Raw genomic sequence first — 18120 nt, 5'->3', positions numbered from 1 at the left:
AATGCAGCTTAAGCGACTTGCCATTAATTCTTGGATTTTCAGGCCATCCTGTCACTTTTGCACACTCTAGAAGTGTGGATTTTAGATGTTTTGACCAAGATATTCTTGGTCGGGATCTGTGCCTTCCCCTGGGGCAAGTCCCATCTCCAGTGTGGTTGGTGCCACTACCGGAGGAAGGCTTACTGGGCTGCGGAAGTGAATGAAAACTTTCCTCTTGGCTGTCTGTAACCCAGTGAGAAAACCAGCTTCGGGGGGTCAGCCCTAACTGGGTGATGTACGTTTGGTTCAGGGAATAAAATTCCCCTATCTAGGCCCACCACAAAGAGGCGTACATCATCAGACCCTTATTATTATTATTTTTCACAGATTGAGATAGAAATGCAGCAGAGAGGGTTTGGGTGATCCTGGCACAGTCAGGCTGGTCAGGCTCATCATGACAGCTCAGGGGCCTAGTCCCCTCTACACACAGCCCAGACAGCAAATGGGACTTCTCCCAGGAAACACTGCCTTGTCGAACCCACCAAGAACTTTTCAGAGAATATGGAGGCTCCCCAACACTGCAGCCTTCTGCATTACCCAGATTGTCAGAAGGGCTGTGCTCCCAGTGGAGAACCCGGGCACTCTCCTCATCTGCGCTAAGAGATCAGGAGGTACCAAACCAAGGGCACTGAGAACAATGGGGAGCCTGACGACAGTGTACTTGGGATGCAAGCAAGACATTTCAAATGCGAGGTCCGCATGTTTATCATGCTTTTCCTGAATCTTGCCAATCACGTTGCTGTCAAAAGGGACAGAAAATTCTATGATATAAATAATTTCATTGGTTTTATCAAAAAGGACAAGATCAGGTTTGTTAGCTGGAATTCGTCTCAGGCTGTATATTGGCCTATTCCAGAGTAGTTTGAAAGGATCATTTTCCAGGACGCCCTGGACATGTTCAGGGTCATACCATGGATGGACCTCGGAGTCGAAGCCACAGGCATGGCGGAGACGATAGTAAAAGCAGTGAGCCATGCCATCATGTCTTTTAAGATATGATGTTTGTGCCGCCAAGGAAGGGCATCCACTGACAAGGTGTTGGACAGTCTCTGTAAATTCATTGCAAAGACGACATTTCATATTGATATTTTCTTTAAGAATAACATTCTGGCGATTGCGAGTGGGAAGTGACTGGTCCTGAGCAGCAAAAAGGAAGCCCTCAATTTCACATTTGAGACCAGCCGACTTCATCCAGGCGAAGGAGTCAGTTGGATTGCTGTTCTGTTCCACACACTGCATGTACACTCGGTGCAGTGGCTTCTCAGACAGCTTCTCCACAAAGGACCGACTCTGGGCAGACTTGGTGAAAGACTTCACCTGGTTTACTCCCATTACTGTACTGTCCAGCAGTACATCGCCATCAACAAAATCAACTTCAAATTTCAAATTGTGTCCAACAACCTTAGCACGCTTAAAGTAGCTGTGGAATTCCTTGCTTTCATCATGAGTCTTGACGTGCATCACCAGAGGATCATCTGATAAATAAATATGTGCAAAGTGCACAATAGAATTCTGTCATGAAGAGCTTCGACATTAATGAAACCCTGACCTCTATTATTATTATTATTATTATTATGTTTTACAGATTGAGATAGAAATGCAGCAGAGAGGGTTTGGGTGATCCTGGCACAGTTAGGCTGGTCAAGCTCATCATCAGCTCAGGGCCCTGAGCCCCCTCTACACGCAGCCCAGACAGCGAATGGGACTTATCCCAGGAAACACTGCCTAGTCAAACCCACCAAGAACTTTCCTGAGAATATGGAGACTCCCCAACACTGCAGCCTTCTGCATTACCCAGATTGTCAGAAGGGCTGTGCTCCCGGTGGAGAACCCGGGCACTCTCCTCATCTGCGCCAAGAGATCAGGAGGTACCAAACCAAGGGCACCGAGAACAATGGGGAGCCTGACGACAGTATACTTGGGATGCAAGCGAGACATTTTAAAGGCGAGGTCCGCATATTTATCATGCTTTTCCTGAATCTTGCCAATCACATTGCTGTCAAAAGGGACAGAAAATTCAATGAAATAAATAATTTCATTGGTTTTATCAAAAAGGACAAGATCAGGTTTGTTGGCTGGAATTCGTCTCAGGCTGTATATTGGCCTATTCTAGAATAGTTTGAAAGGATCATTTTCCAGAACGCCCTGGACATGTTCAGGGTCGTACCATGGATGGACCTCGGAGTCAAAGCCACAGGCATGGCGGAGACGATAGTAAAAGCAGCGAGCCTATTATTATTATTATTATGTTTTACAGATTAGAATTAAAATGCAGCAGGGAGGGTTCGGGTGATCATTATTATTATTATTATTATTATTTTTTACAGATTAGAATGAAAATGCAGCAGAGAGGGTTCGGGTGATCCTGGCACAGTCAGGCTGGTCAAGCTCATCATCAGCTCAGGGCCCTCGCCCCCTCTACACGCAGCCCAGACAGCGAATGGGACTTCTCCCAGGAAACACTGCCTAGTCGAACCCACCAAGAACTTTCCGGAGAATATGGAGGCTCCCCAACACTGCAGCCTTCTGCATTACCCAGATTGTCAGAAGGGCTGTGCTCCCGAAGGAGAACCCGGGCACTCTTCTGATCTGCGCCAAGAGATCAGGAGGTACCAAACCAAGGGCACCGAGAACAATGGGGAGCCTGACGACAGTGTACTTGGGATGCAAGCGAGACATTTCAAAGGCAAGGTCCGCATATTTATCATGCTTTTCCTGAATCTTGCCAATCACATTGCTGTCAAAAGGGACAGAAAATTCAATGATATAAATAATTTCATTGGTTTTATCAAAAAGGACAAGATCAGGTTTGTTGGCTGGAATTCGTCTCAGGCTGTATATTGGCCTATTCCAGAGAAGTTTAAAAGCATCATTTTCCAGGACGCCCTGGACATGTTCAGGGTCATACCATGGATGGACCTCGGAGTCAAAGCCACAGGCATGGCGGAGACGATAATAAAGGCAGCGAGCCATGCCATCATGTCTTTTAAGATATGCTGTTTGTGCCAAGGAAGGGCATCCACTGACAAGGTGTTGGACAGTCTCTGTAAATTCATTGCAGAGACGACATTTCATATTGATATTTTCTTTAAGAATCACATTCTGGCGATTGCGAGTGGGAAGTGACTGGTCCTGAGCAGCAAAAAGGAAGCCCTCAGTTTCACATTTGAGACCAGCCGACTTCATCCAGGCGAAGGAGTCGGTTGGATTGCTGTTCTGTTCCACACACTGCATATACACACAATGCAATGGCTTCTCAGACAGCTTCTCCACAAAGGACCGACTCTGGGCAGACTTGGTGAAAGACTTCACCTGGTTTACTCCCATCACTGTACCGTCCAGCAGTACATCGCCATCAACAAAATCAACTTCAAATTTCAAATTGTGTCCAACAACCTTGGCACGCTTAAAGTAGCTGTGGAATTCCTTGCTTTCATCATGAATCTTGACGTGCATCACCAGAGGATCATCTGACAAATAAATATGTGCAAAAGTACACAATAACATTCTGTCATGAAGAGCTTCCACATTAATCAAACCCCGTCCTCCAGAATTGATTGGCATATATAAACGATTAAGAGAGGAACGAGGGTGGTGTGCTCTGTTATCAGACATGATCCTTCTGGTCAGGCGGTCAAGATTCTGGATGTCTTGTTTTGTCCAATCAACTACTCCAAAGGAATAGGAGAGGACTGGCACAGCAAAGGTATTGGTGGCTTTGACTTTGTTTCGAGCATTTAGCTCTGAACTCCAGATTTTCTTTAAACGAGATTTATACTCGGCCCGAAGTTTATCTTGAATCTGGGCATTCTGGAGCTTGTCTCGAACTTGCATTCCAAGATAGGTGTAGGCCTGATCTTCCACGAGATGCTCAATAACTCCTCCCCCTTGTAACTTGACCGATCCATCATTAGTTACCTTGCCAAGTTTCAGATGAAGAGTATTACATTTGTCGAGTCCAAATGTCATGCCAATATCATTAGAGAAGGACTCGACAAGGAGAACCTGTTCTTTCAAATTGGTCTCTCCTTTGGCAAGGAGCTCGATGTCATCCATATAGAGGAGATGAGTAAGAGGTGTTGGGGATCTGTGCTGAGGAGGTCCGGGATGGTACCCTTCCTCCCCGTTGAGCAGGAAACTCAAAGGATTTAGAGATAGACAAAAAAGCAATGGACTGAAGGAGTCCCCCTAAAATATTCCCCTTCTGATTGGAATAGATTCCGAAGTCTGCACCTCTCCTTGCGAGTACATCTCAAGTTGAGTCGACCAGCAAGTCATTAAAGACTTGAGTAAATCAAGTAGTCGCTCAGGGAGGTCAATACACTGAAGAGACTTCAGAATCCATTCGTGAGGGACAGAGTCGTATGCCTTTTTGTAGTCTATCCAGCACATGGAGAGGTTGCGGTGGTATGTTTTAGCCTCTTCCAAAATCATTTTCTGTACAAGAAGTTGATCCTTCCACCCCCAACATCCCTTTCTCACCCCCTTCTGCTCTCTGTAAATTATCTCATTGGACGAGCAGTAAGATGACACGAGGTTTGTTAAACACCCTGTGAATAGTTTGTATTGAGTATTTAGGCATGTGATAGGACGGAAGTTTTTGGGATCAGTCAAGTCTCCTTTTTTGGGAAGGAGTATTGTGCGACCTTTGCAGAACCATGGTGGAAGATCACCTGTGTCCACAAGAGAGTTAAAACAGTGAAGTAATGGTGTTTGGACACAAGGGAACAGTTTCCAGTACCGGTTTCGAATGCCATCAGGCCCTGGAGCTGTATTAGATTTGGACTTTTTAATGACACTTTTCAGGCAATCTGGTGAGATGTAACAGACAAACGACCTAGTTATTTTCTCATGCATTGCATGGTCATAATCACTGACCCATGGTGCCTCCAGGTTACAGTTGCCGGGTACAGACCACAACTGTTTCCAGAACCTTTCATTGGCATCCATGGGAGGCCGTTTATCATGCCCACCATCACCACTTGTTTTAAGTTGCCTATAGAATTGTTTTTCATTATTCTTAAACATTTTATTTTGCTTGATAAATTTGTTTCTCTTTTCCCATTTTTTCTTTCTTTCTGTCCAAACTTTTATTTTTGCCTTAAGGGAATCGACAATTTGGAGAAGTACCTTTTCTTTTGTTGTCTTGTATTGTAATTTTAATTTTCTCCAAATTGCCTTTTGTCGTTTAGACATGGGATTCCCTGATGATCGTAATTTCAGACACAGCTCTATCCAGGAAATATATTTTCTAGTTTCTGTTAATTTCACTTGAAACCGGTTTTTCCTTGGTTTGTTGTTCTTAGTAGTAGAAGATGTTTCTTTGGAAACTGTGTGAAGTTCCTCCAAAGTTCGCGCGGCAGCATAGACGCAGGAATTTATTTCATGTAATGAACAGTCCGCAGAAAGTTTTAAAGAGATAATTTCATTTAGTAAATCAATTTCATTTTTGGGAAAAGACACGTTTAGTTGTTTAATTGGCCTCCGTTTCTCTAAAGGTAAATCACAAATTTCCTCATAAATAGAAGTAAACAAAATGTACACAGGATTTTCGGTAAGGTCTGCAACTGAAGAAGAGGAAGAGTGAGGGTCCAAAATTTCGGGGCCAATTGGCTCTTTCTCGGAAGAGTTTCCACTAGGAAGAAGAAAGAGGTTGACACGGACGTCCATAAGAAGTTTGGGGTCAGCTGCCACTTGAGCATTTTGCTCTTGTAAAGGTTCCTGACGGGCACCAGTTGTGGGTTGAACTGGCTCACAGGGCGTAAGATGTTTTAGCCGCCGGAGTTGATCTCGGAGATTTTGCTCCGTCAGGTAAGCATACATGGGCATGGCATTGTCCCAATGCAGCTTAAGCGACTTGCCATTGATGCGTGGATTGTCAGGCCATCCTGTCGCTTTCGCACACTCTAGAAGTGTGGATTTTAGATGGTTTGACCAAGATATTCTTGGTCGGGTTCTGTGCCTTCCCCTGGGGCAAGTCCCATCTCCAGTATGATTTGTGTTACTACCGGAGGAAGGCTTACTGGGCTGCGGAAATGAAAGATGGAGTTTTCCTTGTCTGTCTGTAACCCAGTAAAATACCAGCTTCGGGGGGTCAGCCCTAACTGGGTGATGTACGTTCAGTTCAGGGAATGAAATTCCCCTATCTAGGCCCACCACGAAGAGGCGTACATCATCAGGCCCTTATTATTATTATTATTATTTTTTACAGATTAGAATGAAAATGCAGCAGAGAGGGTTCGGGTGATCCTGGCACAGTCAGGCTGGTCAAGCTCATCATCAGCTCAGGGCCCTCGCCCCCTCTACACGCAGCCCAGACAGCGAATGGGACTTCTCCCAGGAAACACTGCCTAGTCGAACCCACCAAGAACTTTCCGGAGAATATGGAGGCTCCCCAACACTGCAGCCTTCTGCATTACCCAGATTGTCAGAAGGGCTGTGCTCCCGGTGGAGAACCCGGGCACTCTCCTCATCTGCGCCAAGAGATCAGGAGGTACCAAACCAAGGGCACCGAGAACAATGGGGAGCCTGACGACAGTGTACTTGGGATGCAAGCGAGACATTTCAAAGGCAAGGTCCGCATATTTATCATGCTTTTCCTGAATCTTGCCAATCACATTGCTGTCAAAAGGGACAGAAAATTCAATGATATAAATAATTTCATTGGCTTTATCAAAAAGGACAAGATCAGGTTTGTTGGCTGGAATTCGTCTCAGGCTGTATATTGGCCTATTCCAGAGAAGTTTAAAAGCATCATTTTCCAGGACGCCCTGGACATGTTCAGGGTCATACCATGGATGGACCTCGGAGTCAAAGCCACAGGCATGGCGGAGACGATAATAAAAACAGCGAGCCATGCCATCATGTCTTTTGAGATATGCAGTTTGTGCCAAGGAAGGGCATCCACTGACAAGGTGTTGGACAGTCTCTGTAAATTCATTGCAAAGACGACATTTCATATTGATATTTTCTTTAAGAATAACATTCTGGCGATTGCGAGTGGGAAGTGACTGGTCCTGAGCAGCAAAAAGGAAGCCCTCAGTTTCACATTTGAGACCAGCCGACTTCATCCAGGCGAAGGAGTCGGTTGGATTGCTGTTCTGTTCCACACACTGCATGTAAACACGATGCAATGGCTTCTCAGACAGCTTCTCCACAAAGGACCGACTCTGGGCAGACTTGGTGAAAGACTTCACCTGGTTTACTCCCATCACTGTACCGTCCAGCAGTACATCGCCATCAACAAAATCAACGTCAAATTTCAAATTGTCTCCAACAACCTTGGCACGCTTAAAGTAGCTGTGGAATTCCTTGCTTTCATCATGAATCTTGACGTGCATCACCAGAGGATCATCTGACAAATAAATATGTGCAAAAGTACGCAATAAAATTCTGTCATGAAGAGCTTCCACATTAATCAAACCCCGTCCTCCTGAATTGATTGGCATATATAAACGATTAAGAGAGGAACGAGGATGGTGTGCTCTGTTATCAGACATGATCCTTCTGGTCAGGCGGTCAAGACTCTGGATGTCTTGTTTTGTCCAATCAACTACTCCAAAGGAATAGGAGAGGACTGGCACAGCAAAAGTATTGGTGGCTTTGACTTTGTTTCGAGCATTTAGCTCTGAACTCCAGATTTTCTTTAAACGAGATTTATACTCGGCCCGAAGTTTATCTTGAATCAGGGCATTCTGGAGCTTGTCTCGAACTTGCATTCCAAGATAGGTGTAGGCCTGATCTTCCACAAGATGCTCAATAACTCCTCCCCCTTGTAACTTGACCGATCCATCATTAGTTACCTTGCCACGTTTCAAATGAAGAGTATTACATTTGTCGAGTCCAAACGTCATGCCTATATCATTAGAGACGGACTCGACAAGGAGAACCTGTTCTTTCAAATTGGTCTCTCCCTTGGCAAGGAGCTCGATGTCATCCATGTAGAGGAGATGAGTAAGAGGTGTTGGGGATCTGTGCTGAGGAGGTCCGGGATGATAGCCCTCCTCCCCGTTGAGCAGAAAACTCAAAGGATTCAGAGATAGACAAAAAAGCAAAGGACTAAAGGAGTCCCCCTGGAAAATTCCCCTTCTAATTGGAATAGATTCCGAAGTCTGCACCTGCCCTTGTGAGTACATCTCAAGTTGAGTCGACCAGCAAGTCATTAAAGACTTGAGTAAATCAAGTAGTCGCTCAGGGAGGTCAATACACTGAAGAGACTTCAGAATCCATTCGTGAGGGACAGAGTCGTATGCCTTTTTGTAGTCTATCCAGCACATGGAGAGGTTGCGGTGATAGGTTTTAGCCTCTTCCAAAATCATTTTCTGTACAAGAAGTTGATCCTTCCACCCCCAACATCCCTTTCTCGCCCCCTTCTGCTCCCTGTAAATTATCTCATTGGAAGAGCAGTAACATGACACGAGGTTTGTCAAACACCCTGTGAATAATTTATATTGAGTATTTAGACATGTGATAGGGCGGAAGTTTTTGGGATCAGCCAAGTCTCCTTTTTTGGGAAAGAGTATTGTGCGACCTTTGCAGAACCATGGAGGAACATCACCTGTATCCACAAGAGAATTGAAACAGTGAAGGAGTGGTGCTTGGACACAGGGAAATAGTTTCCAGTACCGGTTTCGAATGCCATCAGGCCCTGGAGCTGTATTAGATTTGGACTTTTTAATGACACTTTTAAGGCAATCTGGTGAGATGTAACACACAAACGACTTAGTTACTTTCTCATGCATTGCATGGTCATAATCACTTACCCATGGTGCCTCCAGGTTACAGCTGCCGGGTACAGACCACAACTGTTTCCAGAACCTTTCATTGGCATCCATGGGAGGCCGTTTATCATGCCCACCATCACCACTTGTTTTAAGTTGCCTATAGAATTGTTTTTCATTATTCTTAAACATTTATTTTGCTTGATAAATTTGTTTCTCTTTTCCCATTTTTTCTTTCTTTCTGTCCAAACTTTTATTTTTGCCTGAAGGGAATTGACAATTTGGAGAAGTACCTTTTCTTTTGTTGTCTTGTATTGTAATTTTAATTTTCTCCAAATTGCCTTTTGTCGTTTAGACATGGGATTCCCTGATGATCGTAATTTCAGACACAGCTCTATCCAGGAAATATATTTTCTAGTTTCTGTTAATTTCACTTGAAACCGGTTTTTCCTTGGTTTGTTGTTCTTAGTAGTAGAAGATGTTTCTTTGGAAACTGTGTGAAGTTCCTCCAAAGTTCGCGCGGCAGCATAGACGCAGGAATTTATTTCATGTAATGAACAGTCCGCAGAAAGTTTTACAGAGATAATTTCATTTAGTAAATCAATTTCATTTTTGGGAAAAGACACGTTTAGTTGTTTAATTGGCCCCCGTTTCTCTAAAGGTAAATCACAAATTTCCTCATAAATAGATGTAAACAAAATATAAACAGGATTTTCGGTAAGGTCTGCAACTGAAGAAGAGGAAGAGTGAGGGTCCAAAATTTCGGGGCCAATTGGCTCTTTCTCGGAAGAGTTTCCACCAGGAAGAGGAAAGAGGTTGACGCGGACGTCCATAAGAAGTTTTGGGTCTGCTGCCACTTGAGCATTTTGCTCTTGCAAAGATTCCTGACGGGCACCAGTTGTGGGTTGAACTGGCTCACGGGGCATAAGATGTTTTAGCCGCTGGAGTTGATCTCGGAGATTTTGCTCCGTCAGGTAAGCATACATGGGCATGGCATTGTCCCAATGCAGCTTAAGCGACTTGCCATTTATGCGTGGATTATCAGGCCATCCAGTCGCCATCGCACACTCAAGTAGTGTGGATTTTAGATGTTGTGACCAAGATATTCTTGGTCGGGTTCTGTGCCTTCCCCTGGGGCAAGTCCCATCTCCAGTAAGGTTGGTTTGACTACCGGAGGAAGGCTGACTGGGCTGCGGAAATGAAAGATTCAAGTCCTCTTGTCTATTTGTAACCCAGTGTAAAACCAGTTTCGGGGGGTCAGCCCTAACTGGGTGATGTACGTTCAGTTCAGGGAATAAAATTCCCCTATCTAGGCCCACCACGAAGAGGCGTACATCATCAGGCCCTTATTATTATTATTATTTTTTACAGATTAGAATGAAAATGCAGCAGAGAGGGTTCGGGTGATCCTGGCACAGTCAGGCTGGTCAAGCTCATCATCAGCTCAGGGCCCTCGCCCCCTCTACACGCAGCCCAGACAGCGAATGGGACTTCTCCCAGGAAACACTGCCTAGTCGAACCCACCAAGAACTTTCCGGAGAATATGGAGGCTCCCCAACACTGCAGCCTTCTGCATTACCCAGATTGTCAGAAGGGCTGTGCTCCCAGTGGAGAACCCGGGCACTCTCCTCATCTGCGCCAAGAGATCAGGAGGTACCAAACCAAGGGCACCGAGAACAATGGGGAGCCTGACGACAGTGTACTTGGGATGCAAGCGAGACATTTCAAAGGCAAGGTCCGCATATTTATCATGCTTTTCCTGAATCTTGCCAATCACATTGCTGTCAAAAGGGACAGAAAATTCAATGATATAAATAATTTCATTGGCTTTATCAAAAAGGACAAGATCAGGTTTGTTGGCTGGAATTCGTCTCAGGCTGTATATTGGCCTATTCCAGAGAAGTTTAAAAGCATCATTTTCCAGGACGCCCTGGACATGTTCAGGGTCATACCATGGATGGACCTCGGAGTCAAAGCCACAGGCATGGCGGAGACGATAATAAAAACAGCGAGCCATGCCATCATGTCTTTTGAGATATGCAGTTTGTGCCAAGGAAGGGCATCTATTATTATTATTATTATTATTATTATTATTGTTATTATATATAGCTGCAGGAAAGTGTATTTGCTTGAACACCATGGTGGATTCGAAGTATGTTGGATGTGTTGTCACATCCTGGCCTTTCGTTTTTGTTATGTCATTGTCAAAGCTCTCTGAAGCTGTAATATACTTGGCACATAAAGAAACTGTGCATGCTAAAATTTAAAACCTATCAAACCTGTGTAGACACATAAGAATTTAAACTCAGAGATTATGTATCCAACAGGCATGTACGTGCCAAGTTCCGTGACGTCAGTGGTTTCATCCTTTAGACATGCAATATGTTGTAACATATGCATTCCGGGAAAGCAAATGAATGCCACACAATACTGTCACTTTGGAAAGCTCAACCCCTTCCCTTGCGATTGTTAAACAAATTAAACAGCTTTTGACGCATAGCATGCCCAGACTAATGTCTGTACAATGTCATGAGGCCATTGTGATGGAGAAATGTCTAAAAGAATGAAATGTGTCGGCACATTTCCACTGCCACTGGAAAACAATTTCTGCACTAGGGAGATACTGGGGATAATATTTTTACAATGCACAGTTTCTTTATTTGGCTAGTATAGTGCCAAAGTCTCGACAGCTGTGGAAAAGCCAATCAAATCTGCCCTTACCTCAAATTTACCTTCATGCTGAGATGTACGAACCTAGCAACCTGTTCCTTTGTTGACGCATCTGTTGCTTCATAAGCAATGAGTGTGAAGCAGGAAGTTTTGTTGTACTTCTGACTACTGACAAGGCCAGTGATTTCATTTGTATGAGGAGATACAAATATCTGTCTGTTGGATCTCAATATCTGAGATGCTCTGCAAGTACAGGATCAGTTGTTACTCTGTATTCCAAAATCGCAATAAAGTTGTTCTCTCTTCTGTGTGGTCTAAGTAAACTCAGTCTCAGTACTTTTCGTTTCACTCCACTACTGAGTCTAACAAAACCTAGTAAGAGGTCACGTCAAGTAACCTTTGAGAATGACCAATCAGAACACAGCTTACCAAATCGCAAAAGTGGACTTTCGCAGATGCCTTTGGAACTTTTACCTTTCGAAGATTTGTACCCGAACAATTCCAAATGGTATTTTCCATATGATTGCTACCAGGTAATGCACATGAAGCATGCTGCAATACTGTCACCAGTAAGTAAACAGTCACAAAAAACATCATTTTTGTCAATGTTCAAGCATGTTGGCTTGCGTATGTAACTAGCTAATGGTAACCGTGTCTCCAGAAAGCCCTAAGCATATACACTGCAGGTCAAATACCTGTGTTTTAATGTTGATTTTCGTTTACTGAGGGTCAGTGTCAGTGACTAGCAAATTTTTATAAGTCCCACCAAACCCCAAACAATAGCCATTGTCTGATTGGTTAACTCTGTTCGGCCTTCTCGCGTTTGAGTGGACGGTGATAGGTTGCTCAAAGGTTACCTGACACGATCTCCTATGAGGTTTTGTTAGTCTTAGTAGTGGAGTGTAACGAAAAGCACTGAAACTAACTTTTCTTTGACAACTCTGACAGCTCTGCTGTGTGACCATGTAGAGACATTTGGACAACCACATAAAAAAATCTCAACGAGTGCCCTTTAAACAACTTGTTTTTTTCAACTTGTATACCAAGTCACCGATCTCAGTCTGGTCAGTGAGTGTGATTTGATGTATGGCTAACATGTTGGTCAGCTGTTTGTCAGACATAGGTAACTGACAGAGAGGAAACTGACCACTTTTGCGTCCACATCCACGAGAGCGACTACATGAGTTTAAGTGAGCTACCACAATAGCAAAGGTAGTCGTAGTGGTTGGGCCATGCACTGGGCGTTGACGTACTAGCTCGTCCTTCAACCCTTGCATAGCCTTCACAGCAACATTGTTCTTGCAGCAGCTGCATAATCAAGTGGGGCAAGAAGGATGGAACAACCAGGTATCACACGAGACAGGACCTTGTAGGCACCAATAAATGATCATAGTCCATGCACTGTTACTGGAGGTGGACATGAAGCCAGAGTAGAAATGCGGTGAGGGCTTGCTCTGATGGAACCCTTGTGCCAATGCCAACCTAAGATGGTAGCAGATGTGGGTGAAATGACCATCTTGTGAGGAGTCAGTCGTATGTTGTTGTGCTTGAGTACCTCTAGCACACACCACCAGTTGAACAGAAGGTCCTCAGGTGTATCACCTCCTTAATAAAGGTCGTCAGCAAGTTTGGTAACAATCCATTCTTCCAGTAGATCTCCTAACACACGGCACATAAGGTCTTCTAAAGCTGTTTCTGATCCCGGCATTCCCATGGCTGATCTAGCATACACCCTAACTCCCCGAAATGGAGTTACTATGTCGCAGTACTTCATGGATTCCTTAGCCAGTAGAATCTGGTAAAAGGCATTTGTTAAGTCTGTGGATATCAGATACCAGTATTTGGCGATTTATCGGAGAGTTGAGTCCACAATCAGCATGAGTGCGGGTTGCGGCTTACTGTATCAGCCAACGTCAGAGAATGCAGTTACCAGTCTGTAACCACCGCTTGACTTCTTTACCAAAAAGGAGGGATTGACATATTCCACATGAATGCCGGCATCCTCTGGTCAAACAAACACCCCCATATCCCCTAGTTCATTAAACTTCTGTTGAAGTTCAGAGAGCTTGTCTCTTGAATACTGTGGCACTCTGCCCTTTTGCTGAGGAGTTTGTACTGCACCTATGTCAACAAATACTTCAAATGGTCCTGATGCTCCATTATACCCCTCAATGTGTAGGTCAAAAACCTCATCAAAGTCTGTGAGAAGTAACACAGACTGTGATCTAGTAGTATGTTGTCTGGGCCTATACGGACTGGACCGGAAAAATTCTTTCCCTTCCCTTAGCTGCCACCACGCAGGACACATAAGATCTGTTCATTATGATTTGATTCAAAGCAGAACACGCTCAGAGATAATTTTTATCAAGCAAACCTGCATTGGCATATATATTGTCTTTTAATCTCAATGCAACCAAATGAAACCTTGCATGGATAAACTAACTCAGGTGAAGTAGCAGTGGAAGGCATCGTATATTGACAATACCATTCCTGATATAATTTCCATACTACTTCACAGTCTGATGGGGAAGGACAGCTTGACATGCATATGGTCAATTGTATGTGTAGTGTAGTTAATCATTATGTTTAAAAGTTTTAATCCAAAATCTAATGACATACTGGTGAACAAGAGGCAGTGATGTCTGTTACTCATATTTCATTTGGAGTATTTATGTTCAAGAACATACGTTACATATTTTGAATTTAATGTAATACCATAAATGTAGCACAGACAATCTTTCTTTGTGACAAGCTATGTTCACTGACTATGTGGAAAAGATCTGTAAAGATGTGAATGGTACTACAAGAAAAGACAAATTTGCCATAAATAGAGCGTTAATGTATATATTCTTTTCAAAATACAGACAGGTTTACTAATTATTAAACATAGTGATTATTTTAACTTTTCCAGTTAGTACATAAACATCATGTATTGGCCAATTTCTGGGTGTTATTGAATATTTGAAGCATGGGAATACATTTGGAACCGACAGTGGTTTCAAATGAAATATTCTTGTGCTTCAAATACTTAATAACAACCAGAAATTGGCCAACACATGATGTTTATCGACATTGTAAACAAAAAAGTAAACCAAAGGGTTACTCATTTGTGACGTCATTCTAACTTTATGTCAGAATATGATTTAAACGACGTCACCACTGCTGATGACGCAACAAAACAATCGTTTGAGATGTTTCTATGTGTCATTATGCAGTGAATAGTCTTGCAGTTTCAGGAAATCAAATACCATTTGATCATGTTTTTCAACCAATCACATTGCAGAACACAGCAACTATCAGTTTACAATTTGCAATATGTGCAAGTAAAACATCAAATGTCACTATTGTCGTTTTGTTCCTACAGTTGTAACATGAAAGTCGCTCTTTGCTTGATATATTGACCTTTGACATTTCACTTTCAAAAATGACGTTTCTTGAATTTGATTTTTTTGTATGACATTAAGGAGTTTGAGGTTAGGTCATTTTTCACATAGACTGACCATGTTACAACTGGTCCTCCACATTCCATGGATAGTGATTTGCACATGCACAAAACGTTACAGTCTTGCCCTGTTTACCCGAACCTCAGATATCCGGAAAACTCGCGTTCCGAATGAAAATTCCTTAAAACGACTTCACAACATTGTGAAATTGCTCACCTATCCGGAAATCTGGTTTCCGTAACTGTACGGTCATTTTCACATACAAAACACTTATGTGGATTTTTTGTCTCGTATATCCAGACGGCTGAGCATCTGTTTGTTTACACATGCGATTACTGTGGACCTCGCATGTCCTAACATGAAAGAAGTCAGCAGTCTTTGAAGCGTGAGAAGATTAACTACCTCTGAGTAGCAAGGTGACACTGAGTTAATTTTGAGGCGTGTCAATTTGTGGGTCACTATAATTAATTAGTCCAGATGATCAAGCAAGCCTGGACAGCTGTGAGTGAAAAGACAATTGCTAACTGCTTTTGTGATGTGGATATTATCCAATCAAATGAGGACGCACAAGAAGACATGGCCTTGTCAGAACTTCACGATGCACTACGATCCTATGTACAATTGCATTTATGAGTGTTACTGCCGATGATCTTGCGAATGTCGACAGTGGTGAACTGACCAGCAAAAGTCCACTCGCTTTTCATGTAGACATTTTATGTATGCACTGATATTTGTATATGTGTAATCAATAAAGATTATGTCTGACACCTACTATGTTCGTTTCTTTGTACATATAGACTGAAAATTTGATTATCCAGACAATTTCAATAAAAACACAAGTGTTCGGATAAACAGGGCACGACTGTAAATGTTGACAATCTGAATGAAAACTGTGCCATTTGTAACAGGATACATCGGATGTTGAGAACGTAATAACGACATTTCAAAGGCCAGATGTGTTTTTCTATACTGTTAAGAAAGCTTTTAAACCATTCAGTTGTCAATCTTTCAAACAATACCGAAGAGTTTACAACTTTTACAAAATAGTGTTACCAATAGTTTGACCCTTCATTACTGACACTGAGTATATATAATTATGGATATTAGTTTTACTCAAGTTTGACATTCATGTGTATGCAATGTAGGCTGTCGGTCAATTTTCACTTGTTTCTTTTCACTTACTATCAGGTCTGTTAGAAATCTTGAGAACTAACTTCAGCCTAACTTGGGTTATTTTTATGCAACTGTTGAAAATCTGACCCACAAGCAAATATCTTAGTCATTGTTTGTGAGAATTGTAGTTAACTGGAACACAAATTCCAACAGCAGCAGCACCTCCTATCCATAAAAACACTCTGTTTGCCTTCACACTGAAACAAGAAGTGGATTCTGTGCACTATCTTAAGATGATTTTTGACTGTTTTTAAAGATTTCTGCGTTTTGGGTTCAAAGGCCTGTGATAGACATACAGTCAGATTTTGCAATTACTACAAACACCAGTGTGATACAGGTATTACCTGAAGCTTTAAGGTGTGACATGATTCAAACACTACAATATGATCTGGCAACTTTTCAGCTTGCATCAGCCGAGACTAAGTTTGACCCCTACACCAACGATATGTGGGCAATCCGACACGCCTCACTCAGTGTGTTTCGACAGGCAGGACGCAAGGTATGTACACTCAAACGTGTCAGCATGCACTTACATCTCAAACTTAACATGCTGTATAATGTATATAATGCATAATCAGATCATCGTAACATGCACCCTCCACACCCCACATGGATTAAAGTTTATATTCAGATCAGCCTTGTATGACACTAATGTCTTTTGACCTTCCTGAAAATGGGGGTATGCCTGCTTCAAGGTACCAATCTAGGTTCAAGGTTCAGAACCAGTTTCTCTTCAGTTTCAAGTGTTGTACTCATGTGGCTAAGTTGCACCCTTTGTTAGCCAATATTGCATTGAACTTTTGTCTTTGTTTCACCAGTTTTCTGACTACTTGTCTCACAAAATGTGCTGAGCTTGAGCTCAGTGTTTCCATACTTTCTGTCCAGGAACTACTCTCCACAATGAGCACCAAAAGTGCCTCATGAGTCTTCAGTGTCCGCCATGTTGAGTACGTCTCCATGACCAAGGTTGTTTTCGAACATTTTCAAAAATTTATAGGAGAGGTTTCTGATGTCGTGTTTGGTTGCTGAACAGTTTCTTTTCTCATTTAGGAAACTGTACAGGGAAAAGGTGAAAACACTTTCTAAAAGCCATGTAACATGTATTTGTCTTTTTCTTATTGCAAAGGTCCTGCTATTTCAAGGAAAGTACTAATACACGAGTCTGTGACTAAAATAGAGCAGATTCATAGTTATCATGGACACATATGGGTCATATTCAAAATTGGTAGGATTTCAGTTCTTTACTACAGTGAAATAAAACTCCTCAAAATTGATTTGATTTTTATTCAAATAAAATCTAAAACACTTCATTATTCAAAAATACAACCAGGCAGGCTAACTAACCTTTTAAGTGATACGCATGTAATTAATAGGTTAGGGGAAGTCCTGACCATTACCAAGTCTTAGTCAGAGAAGGGATTTTGAAGTTTAATTTATGAAAAATCTTTTTTAACTCATTAAGCCCGAGAGCCACTTCACTGCTCAACACCTGGAGCCCCATGCTGATTGCCTGACTGGCTGTGGCGAGACTAATTAGGGCAATTCACGCCTGATATCCCTGGCAGGTTTCAGAGATTACAGGAAACTGTCTCGTCATACGAGCAAGTCCTGATTGTTTAACTGTTTAATTGCGTTGTAAAGGTATATGCTGAAAGAAAGCAGGAGTAAATACATGACATGTATGTAATGTTTTACGTAATTTTATTACACTTTCTCTTGTAGACTTTTGGCGGCGTGAACATATGTATTTTCTTAACATATGTTTGTATTCTTTGTATGTAAGACATACTTAAACAAATTGTCCCTCTCGTATCATAGTGTGAGGTTAAATTGTTCAAAACATCTATGTCAATGGCAGTAAAGAAGAATTTATGTACATGACTAATAATCTCCTATGAAAGAAGCGTTTTCGCTGATACGTTACTAGTGCATACTGAATACTTTAAGGTAAGTACTAATAAGCTAGTGTGTGACGGAACAGATTGACAATTTGTCACTTTGGTTCATCTAAAGACTATGGGTCTTATAGCAAATAGAAACTTAACATGACAAATTTGTTTTGTTTTCTTTATTTA

General features: G+C 42.4%; 1 protein-coding gene across 2 annotated transcripts in view; it reads left to right on the top strand.

The window, feature by feature from the left end:
* Positions 1-18120, top strand: part of LOC137255733 (cilia- and flagella-associated protein 221-like) — a 252236-nt gene that overhangs the window by 120073 nt on the left and 114043 nt on the right. For both annotated transcript variants that reach the window (XM_067793233.1, XM_067793234.1), the window contains exon 12: positions 16449-16544. In XM_067793233.1, coding sequence (XP_067649334.1) covers positions 16449-16544 — 96 coding nt within the window. The remainder of the gene's footprint in view (positions 1-16448; positions 16545-18120) is intronic.

This window comes from Haliotis asinina, chromosome 11, assembly GCF_037392515.1.
Source record: "Haliotis asinina isolate JCU_RB_2024 chromosome 11, JCU_Hal_asi_v2, whole genome shotgun sequence".
NCBI classification, from domain to species: domain Eukaryota; kingdom Metazoa; phylum Mollusca; class Gastropoda; order Lepetellida; family Haliotidae; genus Haliotis; species Haliotis asinina.
The sequence above is the reverse complement of the archived record's forward strand: the minus strand, read 5'-3'. Positions and strand labels throughout refer to the sequence as shown.